Source organism: Ixodes scapularis, unplaced genomic scaffold, assembly GCF_016920785.2.
Source record: "Ixodes scapularis isolate PalLabHiFi unplaced genomic scaffold, ASM1692078v2 PGA_scaffold13__105_contigs__length_92229423, whole genome shotgun sequence".
In the NCBI taxonomy this organism is placed as follows: domain Eukaryota; kingdom Metazoa; phylum Arthropoda; class Arachnida; order Ixodida; family Ixodidae; genus Ixodes; species Ixodes scapularis.
The window spans coordinates 76538873-76555231 of record NW_024609839.1 but is presented as its reverse complement, the minus strand read 5'-3'; the positions used below and the strand labels follow the sequence as shown (position 1 = coordinate 76555231).

The window sequence follows — 16359 nt, the reverse complement described above, 5'->3', positions numbered from 1 at the left end:
GAAAAGGAATGAGTCACATACTTAGTTACTTAAAAGGTCAAGTAACGAATAACAGTATTTCGTTGCCTTTAAGAAGTAACATGTACAACACCGTTTAAACACTCTTGTTTTAATTCTAACCTAAGTATGCGTCTATTGTGACAAAGGCAAATGGGCGACCCGAAAAACAATGAAACAGTGTGACAGTATAGCAACATTTATTGTTGAACATATCAGTCAAACTCTACAGCTGGGAATGTCCTCCGCCCAGCATACACAAAAAGGTTTATTGGTTGAACTAGAGCCACTAAATGAGCTGCGCTTAGAGTATCGGCACTGCGTTCCCCGACATTGTTGTGGGTGCCGCCATTTTGGCTCGTATGCAGAGCAGACGCAACTACCGATCGTCATGATTGAAAAGTGTGACTTCCTCAAGATTAGATTCGGTGCCAATGTTTTGCAAATGAACCAATGTTACTTTGCAAAAAAAATAGAAAAAATATATGCTATCAAAGTCATAATTACATCGGTTTCTACTTCTTTGACAACCCATATACATAGTTTCAAAACTTTGAGTGAAGGCACAATATGTTGCAAACAAGGGAGGATTGCTGGTCCAATGTGCTAATAGTAGACCCTTTTTAACTGTCAGTGCCAGCACCACTCCGTCATTGCTTCATCACATAGTCTGACCATGTATTGAGCAGGAGGCCTGCGTCAGGGTTTGGCGTGAACTCGGCTCGGCTTGTATTGAAAACGAGCGCTGCGTCAGTGTTTGGCGAGGACTCGAATCCAATCAATGAATCCAATCAATCCAATCAAGCACTTCGTGTCCAAGCAATGGCGACCGCCAATGCTGCTTGATGGACCTTTGAAAACAGTCTGCTAACGCACTGCAGCTCTGAGCACGTGGAGAGAAAGCTTGTGCTGCAGATCCCAGGGATCCTGGGTCCTATCCCCGCCCCTGCCCATCTCGGTCTGCATGAACGTCGTACCGGTGTATGGTCGTGTATCACTATCACGGGTTCTCTACTGCGTCATGCAGGTTAAAGACCCCACGCTAGCAGTCGTACTACACTGGCTAAATTTTTCATCTTCAGCGAATAACAAAGTCGTCGCACTCTGGCAGACTAAACTCTAGCTGCTATCTAAACATCTAACGACTCCACTGGACGGCTATCATGGGACACAGGAAATCAACCTTTTGGAGCATTGCGGATGCTGAGCGGCAGCGTGCTGAGGACACGTTTTCTGCACGTTTGTCGTCATTTGGCAGAGGCGTTTTTAGAAACCTTGTGTAAACGGTGAGAATTGCCTTTGAGAACGCGCGAAAATGTTTATGAAAGCGCAGCACCACAGGAAAAGGCACTACTCGTCGAACACAAGTCTCGCCGGTCTCGCGGTGTTGTCAAAGCCTCCTTGGCAGATCTAAGTGCTGTGTCTTTGTGCGTTCGAACTCTTGGATACTTATGAAGAATCAACGACGTGACAAAGTTTTGAAGGTGTGTCGTGCTTGGATGTCTTCTGGATCGAACAGCTGTTCCGGTGTTCTGGATTGCTCAGCTGTTCCAGCGAATTGCTTTCAATAAAGGAAAAAGATTAGTGCTTCAAATCTACTCAAATGGATCACATGACAGCACAAATAGAGCAACGCTGTGGAGGAAGGTGGGTTTCCCAACGCAAAAGTATTAAACGGCGAGATAGAAACTTTTTAAACGCGGCTCATATGATCGTGTGCAATCTGTCGCCATTGCTGTATCCCCCTACCCTTCTTCCGTCGCCACTAGATCAAGCTTGTTTCTGGACCGTGAATGCCACAAGTTTCAAATAAATTTGTAAGAGTAAAGTAAAATGCTGCACCACCAGCAGATACGTCTTCATGCACATTGCACCCGCGAAACAAATCCACACATCGTCAATTCTTAATCGGTATCCAAACTTGTGAAGGCAGAGACGCAGCACTTCGGTGTGCCAAGGAAACTTCCATCACACCGCGAGACCGGCGAGACTTGCATTTGACGAGTTGCGTCTTTTTTCTGTTGTACTGCGCTTTTGTAAAAATTTTCATGTGTTCTCAAAGGCAATTTTCACCATTTACACGGGGTTTTGACAAACTTCTTTGGTGAATGACGACAAACGTGTCTTTAACATGCTGCTGCCCAGTTTCCGCAACACTCCAAAAGGTTCATTTTCCGTGTCCCAAGAGGGCCATCCGGTGGCCGCACTTGCGCTGCAGCGACCAAGTGGGGATGTGAGATTCAGCAGATTGATGTAGAGATCAGTGGCCGAGAATGAAACCGACGGCAGATTGTTATTTGTGGTACTGCAGAGACTGGTTATAACGAAGTCGATTATAACGAAATAGCGGCTACAGTGAAGCATCACGATTTCCCATTTCCTTTTGCACTTTGTTATAACCGAAGTCGGTTATAACGAAATGGCGGATATAGCGAAGTGATTTCCGAATCCCGTTAACTTCGTTATAGCCGGTCTCGACAGTAATTTTAATGAATTTTCCCTCAGTTTTTCGCATTCGGATCCGAAAAACTGACTGGGTCTGATGGTGAAGCCAGATCATTGTAATTCACTTTTGATGACGTCTGCTTCACCACATTGGAAACTGCTTACCCCAATGGCATGTCAGTCATGAAGGTTGACTTGACTTTTGGGAGATCAGAATGTTGTTTGAGATAGAACTCTGGTTTTTGCAGAGCTTTTTTGCTGGGAAAACGAGAAACATTGTATGTACCGTATATCCAAATTCGTTTGGTGTTTTCTATCTTTTCTTAGATATAGCCCCATCTTCACCCGGCCTGAACCAATTTAAGGAGAAAACAATTGTGTTTGGCAAATTAAATATTGCGTTGATCCAAGTTTCTGCTTTAACGTTTGCATCCCTCAAATGCCCATTTATCTAGCTTCATTTCTATGTATGACATCACATCGTAAACGTAATAGACTTCTCAGGAATGAAAGAAACGGAACAAAAATCTGCACAAAACAGGCATTTTTGTTTATGGTCAGGAAGGACTAAGTGGCATCTGACTGTGGACCTGGATGTGTTCCGGAGTGAGCTTTCCCCTTACACTTCGCAGGTGGTCGAGCTGTTTGTGACGGTGCGGGAGGTGAGCAAGGAGAGCTCCTCCCACGGGGGACTGGTGCGAGTGGGCAGCTCCTCGGGCCTGGACGCCTTCCTCAGCAACGCCCACCAGTTCGAGGTGCTCTACGTCGGCCGGCTCAAGGTGGGTGCCTCCCTGCCGCCTCGCTCGTCCCTTCATCCCACTATGGTGCCTCGAACCTGTCTCTTACTGGTGTCGTTTAAGGCCGCACCACTACGTGTTTTTTTTTAATATCGCAACTGGATGTTGGTTAGGGAAATATTTCCTTGGGAAAATGAAGTAGAACGACAGATATACAAAGGAACATTTTTGTATTGATTGTGATCCCGTCCTGTCCATGCATCGAAGAGCTGGAGTGTCACACTGTTGGATGTCATGCTCCTGGCAGCAGGGTGTAAATGTGCCGGCAAAAAACACGAATCAATGCGAGGGTCGCCATCATCGTCGTGGGGTTTAACTTCCGGCTGCCGAAGCTTCCGTGGGCCGTAGAGATGGAGAGCGACCCGCAGCAGGACGGTCGTCTGCCACATCCATTGCTGCTGCTGTTACGCTGCCAGGATTGCAGCCGGCGATAGTTTGACACTTCTATGACGTTGTCGGGCAGAAGTCGAGGGACCACTTTTTTGGACGTTGTGAGATGCGTTCCAAGCGCCACGATCAAGCCTTCATTGTGGGTTTTGGGGGACGCTAGACTCCTGGAAAAGAAATTTTGAACGGACACTGAAATGAAAATTTTTTGGAGTGTCTAGATGGGTCACGTATGTCACAAAATTAATTTTTCATGAAAAAAAAAACGCAAATTTGGTGCAGTATTTATTTTGCGGAACACAATTTGGGTAGAGGTCCTAGGGTTAAAGTCTGGAGATGCAGAACATGCAGATTGTTTGGGATCGCACTGGGCGTTCATTCTGGAGCTTTTTTGTGAAAACGTTTTTTTCCGTTTTCTTGCCGTCCTTGAAACTCGGGCAAATTTGGACAACATCCCCAGAGGCCACACAAAAAGTGTGCCAAATATTTGCTTAAAAAAAAATAAAAATAACGACAGTTGGTTAGTTGCCGTTTGTTCCGTCTGGTTTCTCGCTTCGTCCGTGTTCAGTCACGCTATGTCAATACAAATACGTGCCGACTTGCCCGGCTATCCGTTCAGTCGTTGCAAATATGTTAGGCAGGATGCAGCCCAGAAAGCTCAAATCTTCCGGTGTGCCTCGCGTGGGCAGACTCGAAGACCAGGCGCCCAGAAGGACATCAAAGGTTGCTGCGGTTGTGCCTTGCGGTGCTCTCTGGACCTGTCTTGCCAACTCGGAAATCAAAACCCCACAATAGAAACTAAAACCTTTAAAGCTGCTAAATTTTACATGTGGGGCAAGGATGACATGTTGCTGCAGTTTATTGCTATAATTAATCTTGAAATTATGTAATAGACGGGAAAACCCATAGTAGGAAGCTGTTGGGTTTGACTCAAACCACTTTCACGCACAGAGTGATGTCCACTTCTTCATGTTGCTGTTGCCAGGTGTGTTGCCATACCTGCCGACGTACACAATCATTTCTATATTTTGCACTACATTTGGGGGCAGTTAAAAATGTTGGCGGTCAAGCTCACGCGCCATGCAGCAAGTTCTATTTTGCAGTAGTGGTGCGTGACTTGACTGATGTCGCTTCCAGTAACCAGGCTGAGAGTTTAAGATCCTGTAGCCCTCCTATTTAGCTGAAGTTTTGCTCACGCTTCACTGGTTGAATTTCATATGGCAGATGAAACTCTGATGCACGAATCTGTTCGAAGTGCTCTCCAACATTTACCTTTACAGAGATGACGACTCTACAGCTTTAACGCACTGAACCCAAACTATTTACGTCGGGTAACTTGCCAAACTTGCGCCGTTTACGATAAATAAATGTAAGCTATAAAACATAGAGCTCCAGAAAGAATGCCGACATGACATGACAACTACTGCAAAACAACAATTTCCACCACCAGACAACGCTAAAACTGCTAATTTTAGCATAAAAACTGCTAAATTGGCAACACTCCTCTGGATGCCCCTTCCGCGGACAGCGGCGTGCGCCCCCTTCCCCCTGTGTCTCGTCACAGTCGTCATTACCTAGAGGACAAAGCGTGCGCATTACATTGTCATCAGTAAGTCCCCGACCCGCACCAAGCAGAAATTTGTTGGAGCTTGACGAGAGTGCGCCGCAAAGCGCCAGACTACAGCAGATGCATCCGTCTTGGCTCTGCTCGCTAGTGTCATGCTCGTTGCGAGACGCCACAGGAGGGGCCGATGGTGGTAGAGACACAAGCTAGGCAGTGCTGCTCGAATTACCTAGCGACGCCGTTAGGAAGGGTGCAGCAGGCCTCGTCTTCTAGGTGGCGTCGAGAGTGCCCCCGTCGACAGGCACCTGCTTGGGACCAAGGTGGCATTCTCTCTTGCGCAGGGTTCGTGCAAGCAGAGCTCGCACACATTCCTGGACGACGCCGTGGACCGCTTCAAGACCAGGGAGCTGGAGCGGCTGCGGCAGCAGAGGCAGCCCCCCGACAACAGCCCCGTGAGTGTCTCACCCACTGATCTCTATTTTAGTAGGCTGGATCGTGGATCGGGAGCCCGTCGGTGTCGCCACCGGCGGCCATTGCTTGACACCAGGCAATGCACGCAAGTCTATGGGAGAAACGCACAAAAGTAAGCATATTGAAGCATGTAGGCTGTGCTCGGAGGCGACTATTTTATGTTGCGCTGCAATCCTTATGTCGGGTGTTTGGAGATCGAATCGGTAATTTGTAAACCTCTGGTCGCCGAATAAAAAAAATCAAACGTACCGGAGCACCAACGGCTGAGCTGGCAAGCTTGATCTTGTAGTGGAGTAAACAAAGCAACTTGCCGGTCAATGAGACCATCCTCGGGGAAGCCCAGAAGTTGATGAATGACAAAGAAGTTCCATCTCGACAGCAGCTTTCCGGGAGTGAGCGAATTCCGCGTAGCAAAGCCTTCGAGCTCGTCGTCTGCTAAACCCAACTCAACGAAACCGCCACTGACTCCGCGGTAACTCTAGGTAACTCCTGCCTCATTGGGCTGCACTACAGCGGAGTCACTCTCGACCACAAAATATTTATTTATAAGAACTGCGAGGGCTGTCACTTTTATTGTTTGTATGCGAGCTATTTGGTGGGCTTATCGAAAAGCACCCAAAAAGGTTCAGTGCCGACAACAGCTTAGAAACAGGGGAAAACGTCAACTTTTTCTCGTTCTTCCCATAGAGTCCCATGCATTGGGTGGTGTGAATCAATGGCCGCCGGTGGCGACACTCGGCCCCAGCTGCCGAGGCCGCGGTCCGCGATCCAGCCTACTACAATAGAGATCAGTGGTCTCACCCTTCCCTTCCTGGACGTTGAAGCTGTCATTTTTATAGCTCTTGCCATGAGAATTGCGTCCATGTTGTTCATTTGACCGCACGCAGTTCCACGCAACTGCTTGTCGCGTGTCAGTTGTCTACTAAGGTCAGAGGGTGTCACCACCCATGGCCCAACTCAAAAGTCAGAAGCCTGTAATAAGAATTCTAGAACAAACTGCTAAAACCTCTCAATTTCAGATGTGGGGAAAGGATTACTTTTGGCACAATTAACTGCTATAACTATTCTAGAAAAAGTATTCATTCAATGAATAAAAGAACCCTTGGAAGAGATGTTTCCTCTTTCAACCCCCCCTTTCATATCAAAACTTTTCATAGATCACGTAAAAAGATTTCGTAAAGTGCTGCTTAAAGGGGCACTGACACCCCAAAGGTCGTATTCTTTTTTATTGTCTAAAACGATGCAAGTTGTAGTCATAGACACGCAAAAAAAATCGCATTGCGAAAAAGATTTCCCCGCGCTCGCGCGCGCCTTTTTATTTTTGGCGTTTATAATTCCCGCGCTAACTTCCTTGCTTCTTTTGATCGGTGACGTCAAAAATCAGGAAATTTGGAAGCTTTGTAGGCGACATTTCTATAACATTTAATAACGGCAGTCGTAAAACATGTTTTTTAACGCAATGACGAACGCACTACGGCCTTTCTTTTTGAAATACCAAAAATCAGATTTCGGTGTGATGTCGCTTCCTGAATTTGTGTTCTCCCTCGGAAACCTTGGCGGCGCTCAAGCAGAGGCTTATCGCCGAGTCGGGGAAGACCGGTTTTTTCCCGCGTCGGCTCCCTTCTATCCCGCCTGCTCACCTCCTCCTCTCTTCGGGTCGCGGTAGCAAGGGCGCTTTGCTTCACAGCGTGGTGCGGAGGTCCGAAAGAAAGTCGAGTCGCAGGAGACCGCAAAATTTGACTCACTGCGCTGGCGCGGATCGCGCGGGAACTTCAAATTCGGCATTTGGAGATTGTTTTTTTAATTCACAAATACTGAATTCCCAAGTTTCGAATTTTGAGGGTAATGTCCCGGCATCATTTTCAATCGTTTCGGATAATAAAATAAATTACGATTTTGATGTGTCAGGGCCCCTTTAAGGTTTCCCAAAAAAGGCTGCCACATCGGCGATTGTGACGAGAACGGCATTTCCTAAGTGGTGTATGTCACTAATTCGCAACAACAGGCCACAGTGTAACTAATTTTTCTGTGCCGCATGCCTAGTATTTAATTTTCCCTCAGAAATCAATGTACAAAAACAAGTATACAATTTATGGAATGAGAGAATGATTGTTATCCATTAAAATGAAACTGGCCAAGTGCTGAAATCATCTAATGGCTCGAGCTTCATGTCTGGGAAAATTCGTGAAGACAAATGCTTGTTCAAGCAAGGATGAACGTTGAATTTGCTACACATTATGACAGCCTGTTTTTTGCGACATTTTTTTTGTGCTGATGTCTTGTGTCCTTCCCCGACTCTCTCGTACTATCCAGACGGACGACTTGGTCTGAGAACTGCTTAGCGGGACCACAAAGTTCCTTTATTTTGAGATGAGATTAGAGAGAGCTTGATGGTGTCCCCCAATTTTTAATGGAAATTAATTTACAAGCTAACAAGTGTTTTTGTCGAAGTCACTCATAACGCGACATGCTTGTCACTGAATGCCGAATGTCGTGACGAAGCCAGCATAGCATTTTTCTTCATTGGAACGCTCAAAATTTATGTGAAGTGCACCTGATACAGTTCGTTAGGACCACAGACATTTTATAAATTTGAAAACCTAATTTCCTTTTGTGTGTCAATGACGCAACGGCCGAAAATCGGTGTACCACATGCTCAATAACGTAGTTCGCCGGCGAAAGTTCATTCTGGCACAAAGTATACTATGCCGCCAACTGGTGGAGCAAGGCATCAACAGAGCGTTGGGGCATATGTCGCGATTTCACGACAGTCGGCAACTCTTCATAGAATACGTATACCTGGTCCAAGAAGGGTTTACTCCAAATGCTTCCAAACAGAGTAATGTCTGTCATATCATCTTGATGTTGTCAGGTGTGTTGCCATTTCTGCCAGTCTACACCTTGATCCCAATCTTTTCTGCGACGTTTGGTGGCAGTGCAAAGCTTCGGCGACTAAATTGACATACTTTGCAGAACATCCTATTTTCCAGGTGAGGCATCCAACTCGTCCAATGTCTTTCGGAACTACTAATCGGTTTCAAAGTCAAAAATGCCTTCGTACATTCGCTCGAAGATCAGTTTGAAGCGCGTTTTAATGTTTGCCATCGTAATACTCTAGTGGGGTTGCAAGCATTGCTCTCAGTGACGACGAATTTGTTGAGAGGAGGCAAAGATGACAACTTACGATGGAATTTAAGCTTTTTAGGATCGATAACTGGGAACTATGGGACAGCTTAGACCTCCAGAAAAGAAGGCTAATGCGACTCGAAAAAGGCTTGAAATTCTGCCACCATCCAAGCGGGGATTTCTCCCGTTAGATGCTGTCGCAAGCTGGTAAATGTGGCGGGAACAGCGCTAACTTGGTACCATGACCCGCTCACCCTCTCACCTGTGTGCAGCACAGCGCAGCTGGCGCCAGGAGCCCTGAAGCGGTGCGCTTGAGCCACGAGAGCATGAGCAGCCCCAGCAGCGAGATGAGCTCCCTGGAGAACATCTCGGAGGTAGCAGACCCCCCGGTGAGCGTCTCCCCGGGCTCACGTTAGAGTTGAGTTGGCAGACGAGCCACGCCTTGGGGCACTTCATTCCCCGACCGTCCCGGGGGTGCGGCCATTGTTGCGAGTGTGGGCAAGATTGGAGACGGGCGATGATTTTGATGTGTGACCTCCTGCACTGTCATTGTGGTGCCGGGATGTTCGAACGGACGGTGTCGGTTTGCACCGGACAGGGAAGCAGTTCCAGCGATTTTGGATCGAGCTTCGTGCAAGTGGCAATGATGATTTAAACCAGAAAATGACTAATGGCTAGATCGTCCTTAGTGTGAAGCATAGCTTATTCAGTGGCTCTAGCTGGAATGTTTTCCCATGGGAAGGATTCCGGCTAGAGCCACCGAACCAGAGCCACTGAAGCATTTTAAAACAGAAAATGACTAATGGCTAAAGTGCCCTTAGTGTGAAGCGTAGCTTATTCAGTAATTCTAGCCGGAATCTTCCCCCATCGGGAAGACTTCACCCCGAGACTACCTGCGCAGCTGGTACTCTTGTGAGGCGGCCAATTTTTACATGAGGCTGGCAGATCGCTGTTACAGCGCATCGTCGACTTTGTGGACTCCACATTCTGCCTCCTCGTCCGCCCCTTCTGAAAGACCCCAAAACCCGAGCCTGGCCCGCGGGCCAGGTCCAGGCCAGACACGAAGCAGCGGCAGTTTTAACGTGATTGTGTTTAGGAGCTTGTGTTGCAGAGAAGCCGGCTTCAGTGTCGGTGGGATTGGAAAATCCTGATTAGTTGATAGAGTCATGACGTCATAGTCACATGACCTTACACGGGGATTTCAAACAACCCACAATGCTCACGTGTGGAATGAAATCGATTAAACATGACATGTAATTTTAATTAAAGGTCGCTGCATCTCTGAAATGATTTTGCTTTATAAAGTAATTCATTTGCATTAATGAAAAAATTTGAAGACTTTTAGGTGGAAGTGGGATTTGAACCCCCAGCCCTTTGGTTGTGAGCGAGATACGCTACCGACTAAACCACACAGACAAGCTTCCACGGCTTGGGAATGAGTGGGGGTTTATTTGCTTAGCTATCGCATTCCACTCTTAAAGGCAAAGCTCAATCGTTCTTTAGTAACTTTTTTCTGAGCAGGTCGAGCGGAGTGACCATCCTATAGAAAACACTAACAGAAATTCGTAACAAAAAAAAAAAAGCGACCTGTATGCCAGGAAATATGTTACTTGGACGTTGGAACATCCCCGAGGGACCCATTGCTGCCGTTGTTGGGCGACTCGGCGTGACTGTGCCCCGTCCTCCTGCCTTGCAGGAGAGTGGCGTGCAGCCTTCCCCTTCCGGGGACCCCCGTGAGGCCCTGCTGGAGAGCCTGCGAAGCTGTGCCCAGGAGGACTTGAATGCCAACCGGGCCTTGCTGGTGCCCCCCCACACCCTCATCACCCACACCCACAGCCTGGACACCCAGTCCCGCCAGGCACTGGCACAGGACCTGCACACCGGTAACTCCTCCTTCCCGCCGCATCTCCCCCAGTTGCGGCCTCGAATCTAGCCCCTGGATTTTCGTCTAGTGATGTCCCGCCGGCGTTGTGCCTGTGTGACCCCGTTGCCAGCCCGGCAGCCGAAGTGGACGCTGCAGGCGCCCGCTCTGCTACAGGTTGCTCTGCGGCCCGACGGTCCACAGAAGATCTAGCCTGGGGTTGGGATGCCAGGCTGGGGTTGGGATGCCAGGCTGGGGTTGGGATGCCAGGCTGGGGTTGGGATGCCAGGCTGGGGTTGGGATGCCGGCCTGGGGTTGGGATGCCAGCCTGGGGTTACGATGTTAGCCTGGGGTTGGGATGCCGCGACACCGGTGGCACTTGCATTTGGTCCTACGTTTTGCCGGAGCTCCTTCGGTCCACTGCCAGGATCGCGACGCCCGACGACGCGACGCGCCTGCTCCTACGAAGTCGTTTGTTACCGCTTCCGGTCCGGTCCGCACCGGTCCGAAATAGTTCCTAGGCACCGTACTGCTGCCACGAACATCTCGTGTTCCTCTTTGGTAGGGAAAGGTCCCGCACGAGGAAATGCGTGTCGTGCACGATAAAAGGAAATTCAGTGGTTAGAAAATGATATCTTTAGGTGCATGAATATAGAAAGAATATTGTCCCAGATGACAGGTGAAGAAATTATGAATGACTGAGAAAGCTAAATGTTTAATGTGGTGAGCTTGCACCAAAATAAAAGTAAGAAACAGTTGTTTTGGATATATTGTATTCAAGGGGATCGTAAAATAGTTAATTGTATCGATAATTCGATAAATAGAAGTATGTTAACTTAGGCTCCAGCTGAGATTTCCGTGCATCTCTCCTAATATCGTTGATCATGACAAACGGGAGCTTACCATAGGGAGCAACCAAGGGCTGCTAAATGCCTCAATAAAGTGTAGTCAATAAGAACCGCAGGTGCCTCCTCTTGTGCGCCCACGTTGCCGCGACTTTGGCAGCACAAACGACGGAATGGAAAAATAATAAAAACAAAAAAATAAGAGAAAAGTGAAAGAGCGGGACGTGTAAAAAGAACCTCTTCATCCATAAAAAAAAAAGCCAAGTAAGAAAAAAAAAGCATAAAATCAGGCAGCAAAAAAAAAAAAAGAGAAATAAAAAGGAAAAAGGTAAACAAAGATAAACAAAACATTAAAAGTGCGTTTGCACAATCGTCGTAGACAAACTCGACTAGCCGAATACTTTTTTTGGGGGGGGGGTGCCAAAACGGGGTAAAAGTGGGCGCCGCACCGCACTCCGCATGACGCACCACCTGGACACGTGCAGAAATATTGATATGACATCACACAAAGGAGCAGTAAAACGTCGCCTGTAGGGTCTGTACCGAGCTTTTTTCTAGCTTACTTGGCAGGAAAACACCGGCATTGCGCATCATATAAGAGGAAATGAAGTTGACAAGCACTCGAACGACTCATGGCGGCAAAAGGAACACGCCTAACCCATCGTCTGCGTTCTCTCGGGACCAGCGACGCGGGCGTTTGCGATTAGCCGAGCTCTGCTTCAGCCCCCGCTCCCTTTCCTTGCAGCGGGCCGTGCCCAGCGAGTGCGTTCCGCGAGCGGAGACGTGCCCTGTCGGCAGACGTCCCTGCCGGCCCTGCGTCCCCGGGTAAGCAGCGGGGGCGCGGCAGACCTGCGCCGCGCTGACAACGGGGGCCGGCACAGTCGCACTATGCTGCTGCTGGTGCTAAGGAGGGAGCTGTGCCTGCTCAGCACGGACCGGAAGCAGCTGCTCGTCAACAAGCCCTTCTGCGACATCTCGCGGTGCTACCTGGTGGGCACCCCGGCCTCTCGGCTGACTGACGGTCGCCTGATGGCCGGACGATTTTCTTCTGTCTTTTTGGACCTTTGTGCCACTTCACGGCACCCAAGTTATTTCTCGCTTGACGAGATTACCACGACGTACCGAGCGAGCATCCGCTCAAAACTCTTGAGTTAATCTTTCCGAAACACCATTGATTATGCCTGGTCTAAATATTTTTGTCGAGCAACGGGGGAGTTTTTCTCGTGGACAAATTGACGCAAGCGAACTGCATCGCGGCGTGGGATGGCTCCTTGGGATGACACAGTTGCAGCGTGCGATATCTTCTCGACAAAGTGCGACTGAATCTCTCAAGATGAAGAGAGGGGGCATTCCTCTCTGGCTCTTTTTAGTAGAATGGTCTATAGGTTTATTTTTATTTCAACTCTCTTGTTTAGTTGTCACCTTTGTATGCTAGGTTTTATCCATTTGAAGTACAGTCATTAGAGTAAATTCTAAATTATGTAAAGCAGTGAAAGGAAGCTTGGGATCCTATTAAGTTTGGATGAATTGTTTTAGAAAGGCATGCTTATCATTCACACGTTGGTCTTTGCTACCATGAAGTTCTACATACAAATTGTTTATGTTCATGATTCAGTTACAAGAGTTTTTCTCAATTTGAATTAGGAATTTCAGTTTTATAGCAACCTTTAGAGCTTCAGTGAAGCATCAATTTGTGTGTTCAAGATTACTCTAAGGTTATTTCAATGGTATATACTATTTGGTTTACATTTTATTTCATACCTAAATTAACCATTCACAGCAGTTCATACTGTCCTCCATCAGTCAGCATCTTGTTGCCATGCCTAGTAATTTTATATGCAATCAGACAGCTAGTTTTGTGTTTGAGAGAGCCAAACCTTCCAAGCAGATGATGCTAACAAAAAGTTGCAGAGAAGTGTGAAGGCAAAGTAGGCACGTTTCTTAGTAGTTGGATAGGCCAGCACACGAATTTTAACACATAATATTTGCAGTTTTATGGAAAAAACTGGTGGTGTGTGCTCGTGCTCCAAAAGTACTTTTTTGCTGCGTCATAACAGTTATTTGACTGCTCCGAAAGGTGCTACGAAATGATTTGGGACCAATCGCACCACTGCAGCGTGGTTGGATGCATGGCAGAATAGGGCACTAAACGCGCACCAGACGGAGCCGCGTTTGAACTACTGTAGCAATGCCAGCAGAGTTCAACAGGGGGCACTTGGCTTCGCTGCAGGGCACCAAGCACCCCGACCACTTCGGTTTCAACTGCAGGGACTCCTCACTGGCCTCGACGGACAACTACATTGCCCACATCTTCAAATGCTCCAGCGTGGAAGTGGTGGGTGCCTGACTCCGGAGTCTCTTCTGGATCTCTTTCTGTTGCTACGTTTAGATTGTTCGAGGTTGTTGTCCCCCTTTTTGCTCCCTTAATTCGGGACGGACCTCGAAATATTTAGAGCAATTCCTTTTTTTCCGAAATGATTTGCGAGAGTCGAACTGAAAAAAAAAAGAAAGGTAGTCCTTTAAATTTCCTTTGCGGTTAAGGGTAAGCAAAACTGGTGATAGACATTTTTTTAAAGTGCCCGTGTAGGATGTAATTGAATAGTCTTTCTTGCCTTTTCGTTGTTTCATTTACGTTTCTGCAGCATACCTAGCCCACTAGTCCCCGTAATGCCTCCGCGCAAAAAGAGAAACGAAAGGAGTACTCACGATCGTTGTAGTGCCGAGGGCGTTATGGCCCGTGAGTGTTTAAGCATGAGGAGCGTGGTTACCCTCGAATGTTCCAGCATCGAGGCTGGGTTGCTCATGGGAATCCAAGTGCAAGGAGGGTCCACGAATGCTGGACAAGACAGGAAATCTGGAACTTGAGTTGCGTGTCCCCCACTGCACAGGCAAACGAGATAATGCAGACGCTGAAGCAGGCCTTCCACAGCGCCCTGCAGACCAAGGAGCCGTGCCCCCCGCAACTGCAGGGCTTGTGCGACTCCTGCCCCATGCAGCGCTTCCACAAGCTCTGCCTGGACCTCGAAGGTGAGCTGAGGCCCCTTCTACACCCACTTCGAGGCTGTGCAGTCATAGATGAATCAGGACGAAAAAACGCTAAGCAAAGCATTTTTTTCTTTATGTCGCAGTGACACCCGACCCCACGTGACATTATGACATCACGCGACGCGATGGAATTGCGTGATGTCACAGGGCACGCGACCTCATGACATTGCGCGACGTCATGGTGTCACGTGATATGACACGATATGTGGTTTCACGCTCTGCTCTCATCGGCCCCACTAGCAAACCACACAGAATGTGCGTAGTTTTCGCTAACCACATTCTCTGCTCGCCAGTCTTTGTCAGCATGATCAAGCTTGTTTGAATACATAGCGTTTAAAGGGGCAGCCTCGGGGATTTTGTGTCCTTGGCATGTAGCCTCAATGACATCAGTGTTACGTGACAACATGACATCATGTGACATGATGTCATGTGAAACTATGCCGTCACGTGGTACTGCGACGTCACATGACTTCATGAGTCATGTGACTTTATGACATCACAGGTCACTTTAAAGTTGCATTATATCATGATGTCATGATGCTAGGTATGACCAACCTGACATGGCCGTCATTTAAGGAACAAACACGTCTTAGACATTGTCTATAGACTATCTTTTGTATGATGCATTAGCCGTATGACTCCGGCCTTACTGTGTTCACAAAAAGGGAAGTGCGAAGAGGCCCTATAAATGCTGTGTATTTGAAAGCCTTTGGGAAATGCCAAAGAGACAGCCAATTCAATCCTTTTACCCAGTCTCTGATAGTTTTTTTGTCACCGTTATTTTCCACTAGTTTTCTCATGTTCTTGTTGTTCTCTTTCATGTACAGCGTGTCCTCTAAAAGATTGCCCTTTTCCTCCCACTATTGTGCCAAAGGCCGGGGTAACACGGAACGTGGTGTAGCGTCGAGTTAGATGCAATCGCAGTGCCGCCATTTCTGGCACCGTGGCCACTCCGGGAGCGAGGCATGTTGGAACAAAGAAGATGAGTGACTAGCGCCTTGCCGTGGCTTTCTCGTCGATCAAGAAAGCACACCAAAGTAGAAGGAAGAATAAAAAAAGAGTGCTCGGCAAAAGCTTAGAGTTTGCTCGTTTAGCGTGTGTTAGGAGTAGAGCGCGCTGCTGGCGTCGCCCTGTTTGGTGACATGACGTGACCCATGGGAGTAGCTCGGACATACTCGAGCGAGGCATTCCGACGACACCCGTGTTCAATCGATGAGAAGATGATGAGCACTACATCAGCGTTTGGCAGGCACTCACATTTTTCTCTTCTGCAACTGGAGTGAAAACCGAAAGCAGTTAGGAGCCAGCCATATATAACACATTCTACGTTATTAAAATTTACTGCATTTCTTTTCACCGCAAAAACAAACCACGCATTGCCAAATGCTTGGACACCACCCAAATATAACGCGACCGATCTATGCTGGATGCCAAAAGTTTCAGAGCTTGTCGGTATCTTATTAAAAAGTTGGTATCTTATTCAAAATTGTCTGAAAGTTTCGGCGGGAAGGCGAGGGCCCATTGCCCAGTGGCTGACACCATTCATCTCCATCTAGCCATCCTTTGCGACCACAATTCACCCGCACTTCCTAAAGAAAAAACATTACTATGCAGCTCACACCGTCGTCTGCACTGCCTTTTATGCTCCTCTTTCGTCTTTGTATTCTATTCATCAACACAGTCAACCATCTAAAAGGACGCAACATGTTGCTCGAGACCGCTATTAGGAAACTCGAGCATTCGTGCAGTACTGGTCTTTCCGTGGTGCGCCACTCGGTCATTGGCAGAGGGGCAAGTCTCATGACCCTTGTTGCCACAAAT

The 16359-nt window shown here is 47.8% G+C and overlaps 1 protein-coding gene across 1 annotated transcript in view; it reads left to right on the top strand.

Moving 5' to 3' along the window:
- The window catches only part of LOC8050755 (TBC1 domain family member 1), a 63564-nt gene that overhangs the window by 9134 nt on the left and 38071 nt on the right, over nucleotides 1-16359 (top strand). Inside the window, exons 2-8 of the mRNA XM_029984301.4 lie at nucleotides 3075-3221; nucleotides 5532-5642; nucleotides 9060-9176; nucleotides 10484-10670; nucleotides 12239-12483; nucleotides 13724-13828; nucleotides 14382-14520. Coding sequence (XP_029840161.3) covers nucleotides 3075-3221; nucleotides 5532-5642; nucleotides 9060-9176; nucleotides 10484-10670; nucleotides 12239-12483; nucleotides 13724-13828; nucleotides 14382-14520 — 1051 coding nt within the window. The remainder of the gene's footprint in view (nucleotides 1-3074; nucleotides 3222-5531; nucleotides 5643-9059; nucleotides 9177-10483; nucleotides 10671-12238; nucleotides 12484-13723; nucleotides 13829-14381; nucleotides 14521-16359) is intronic.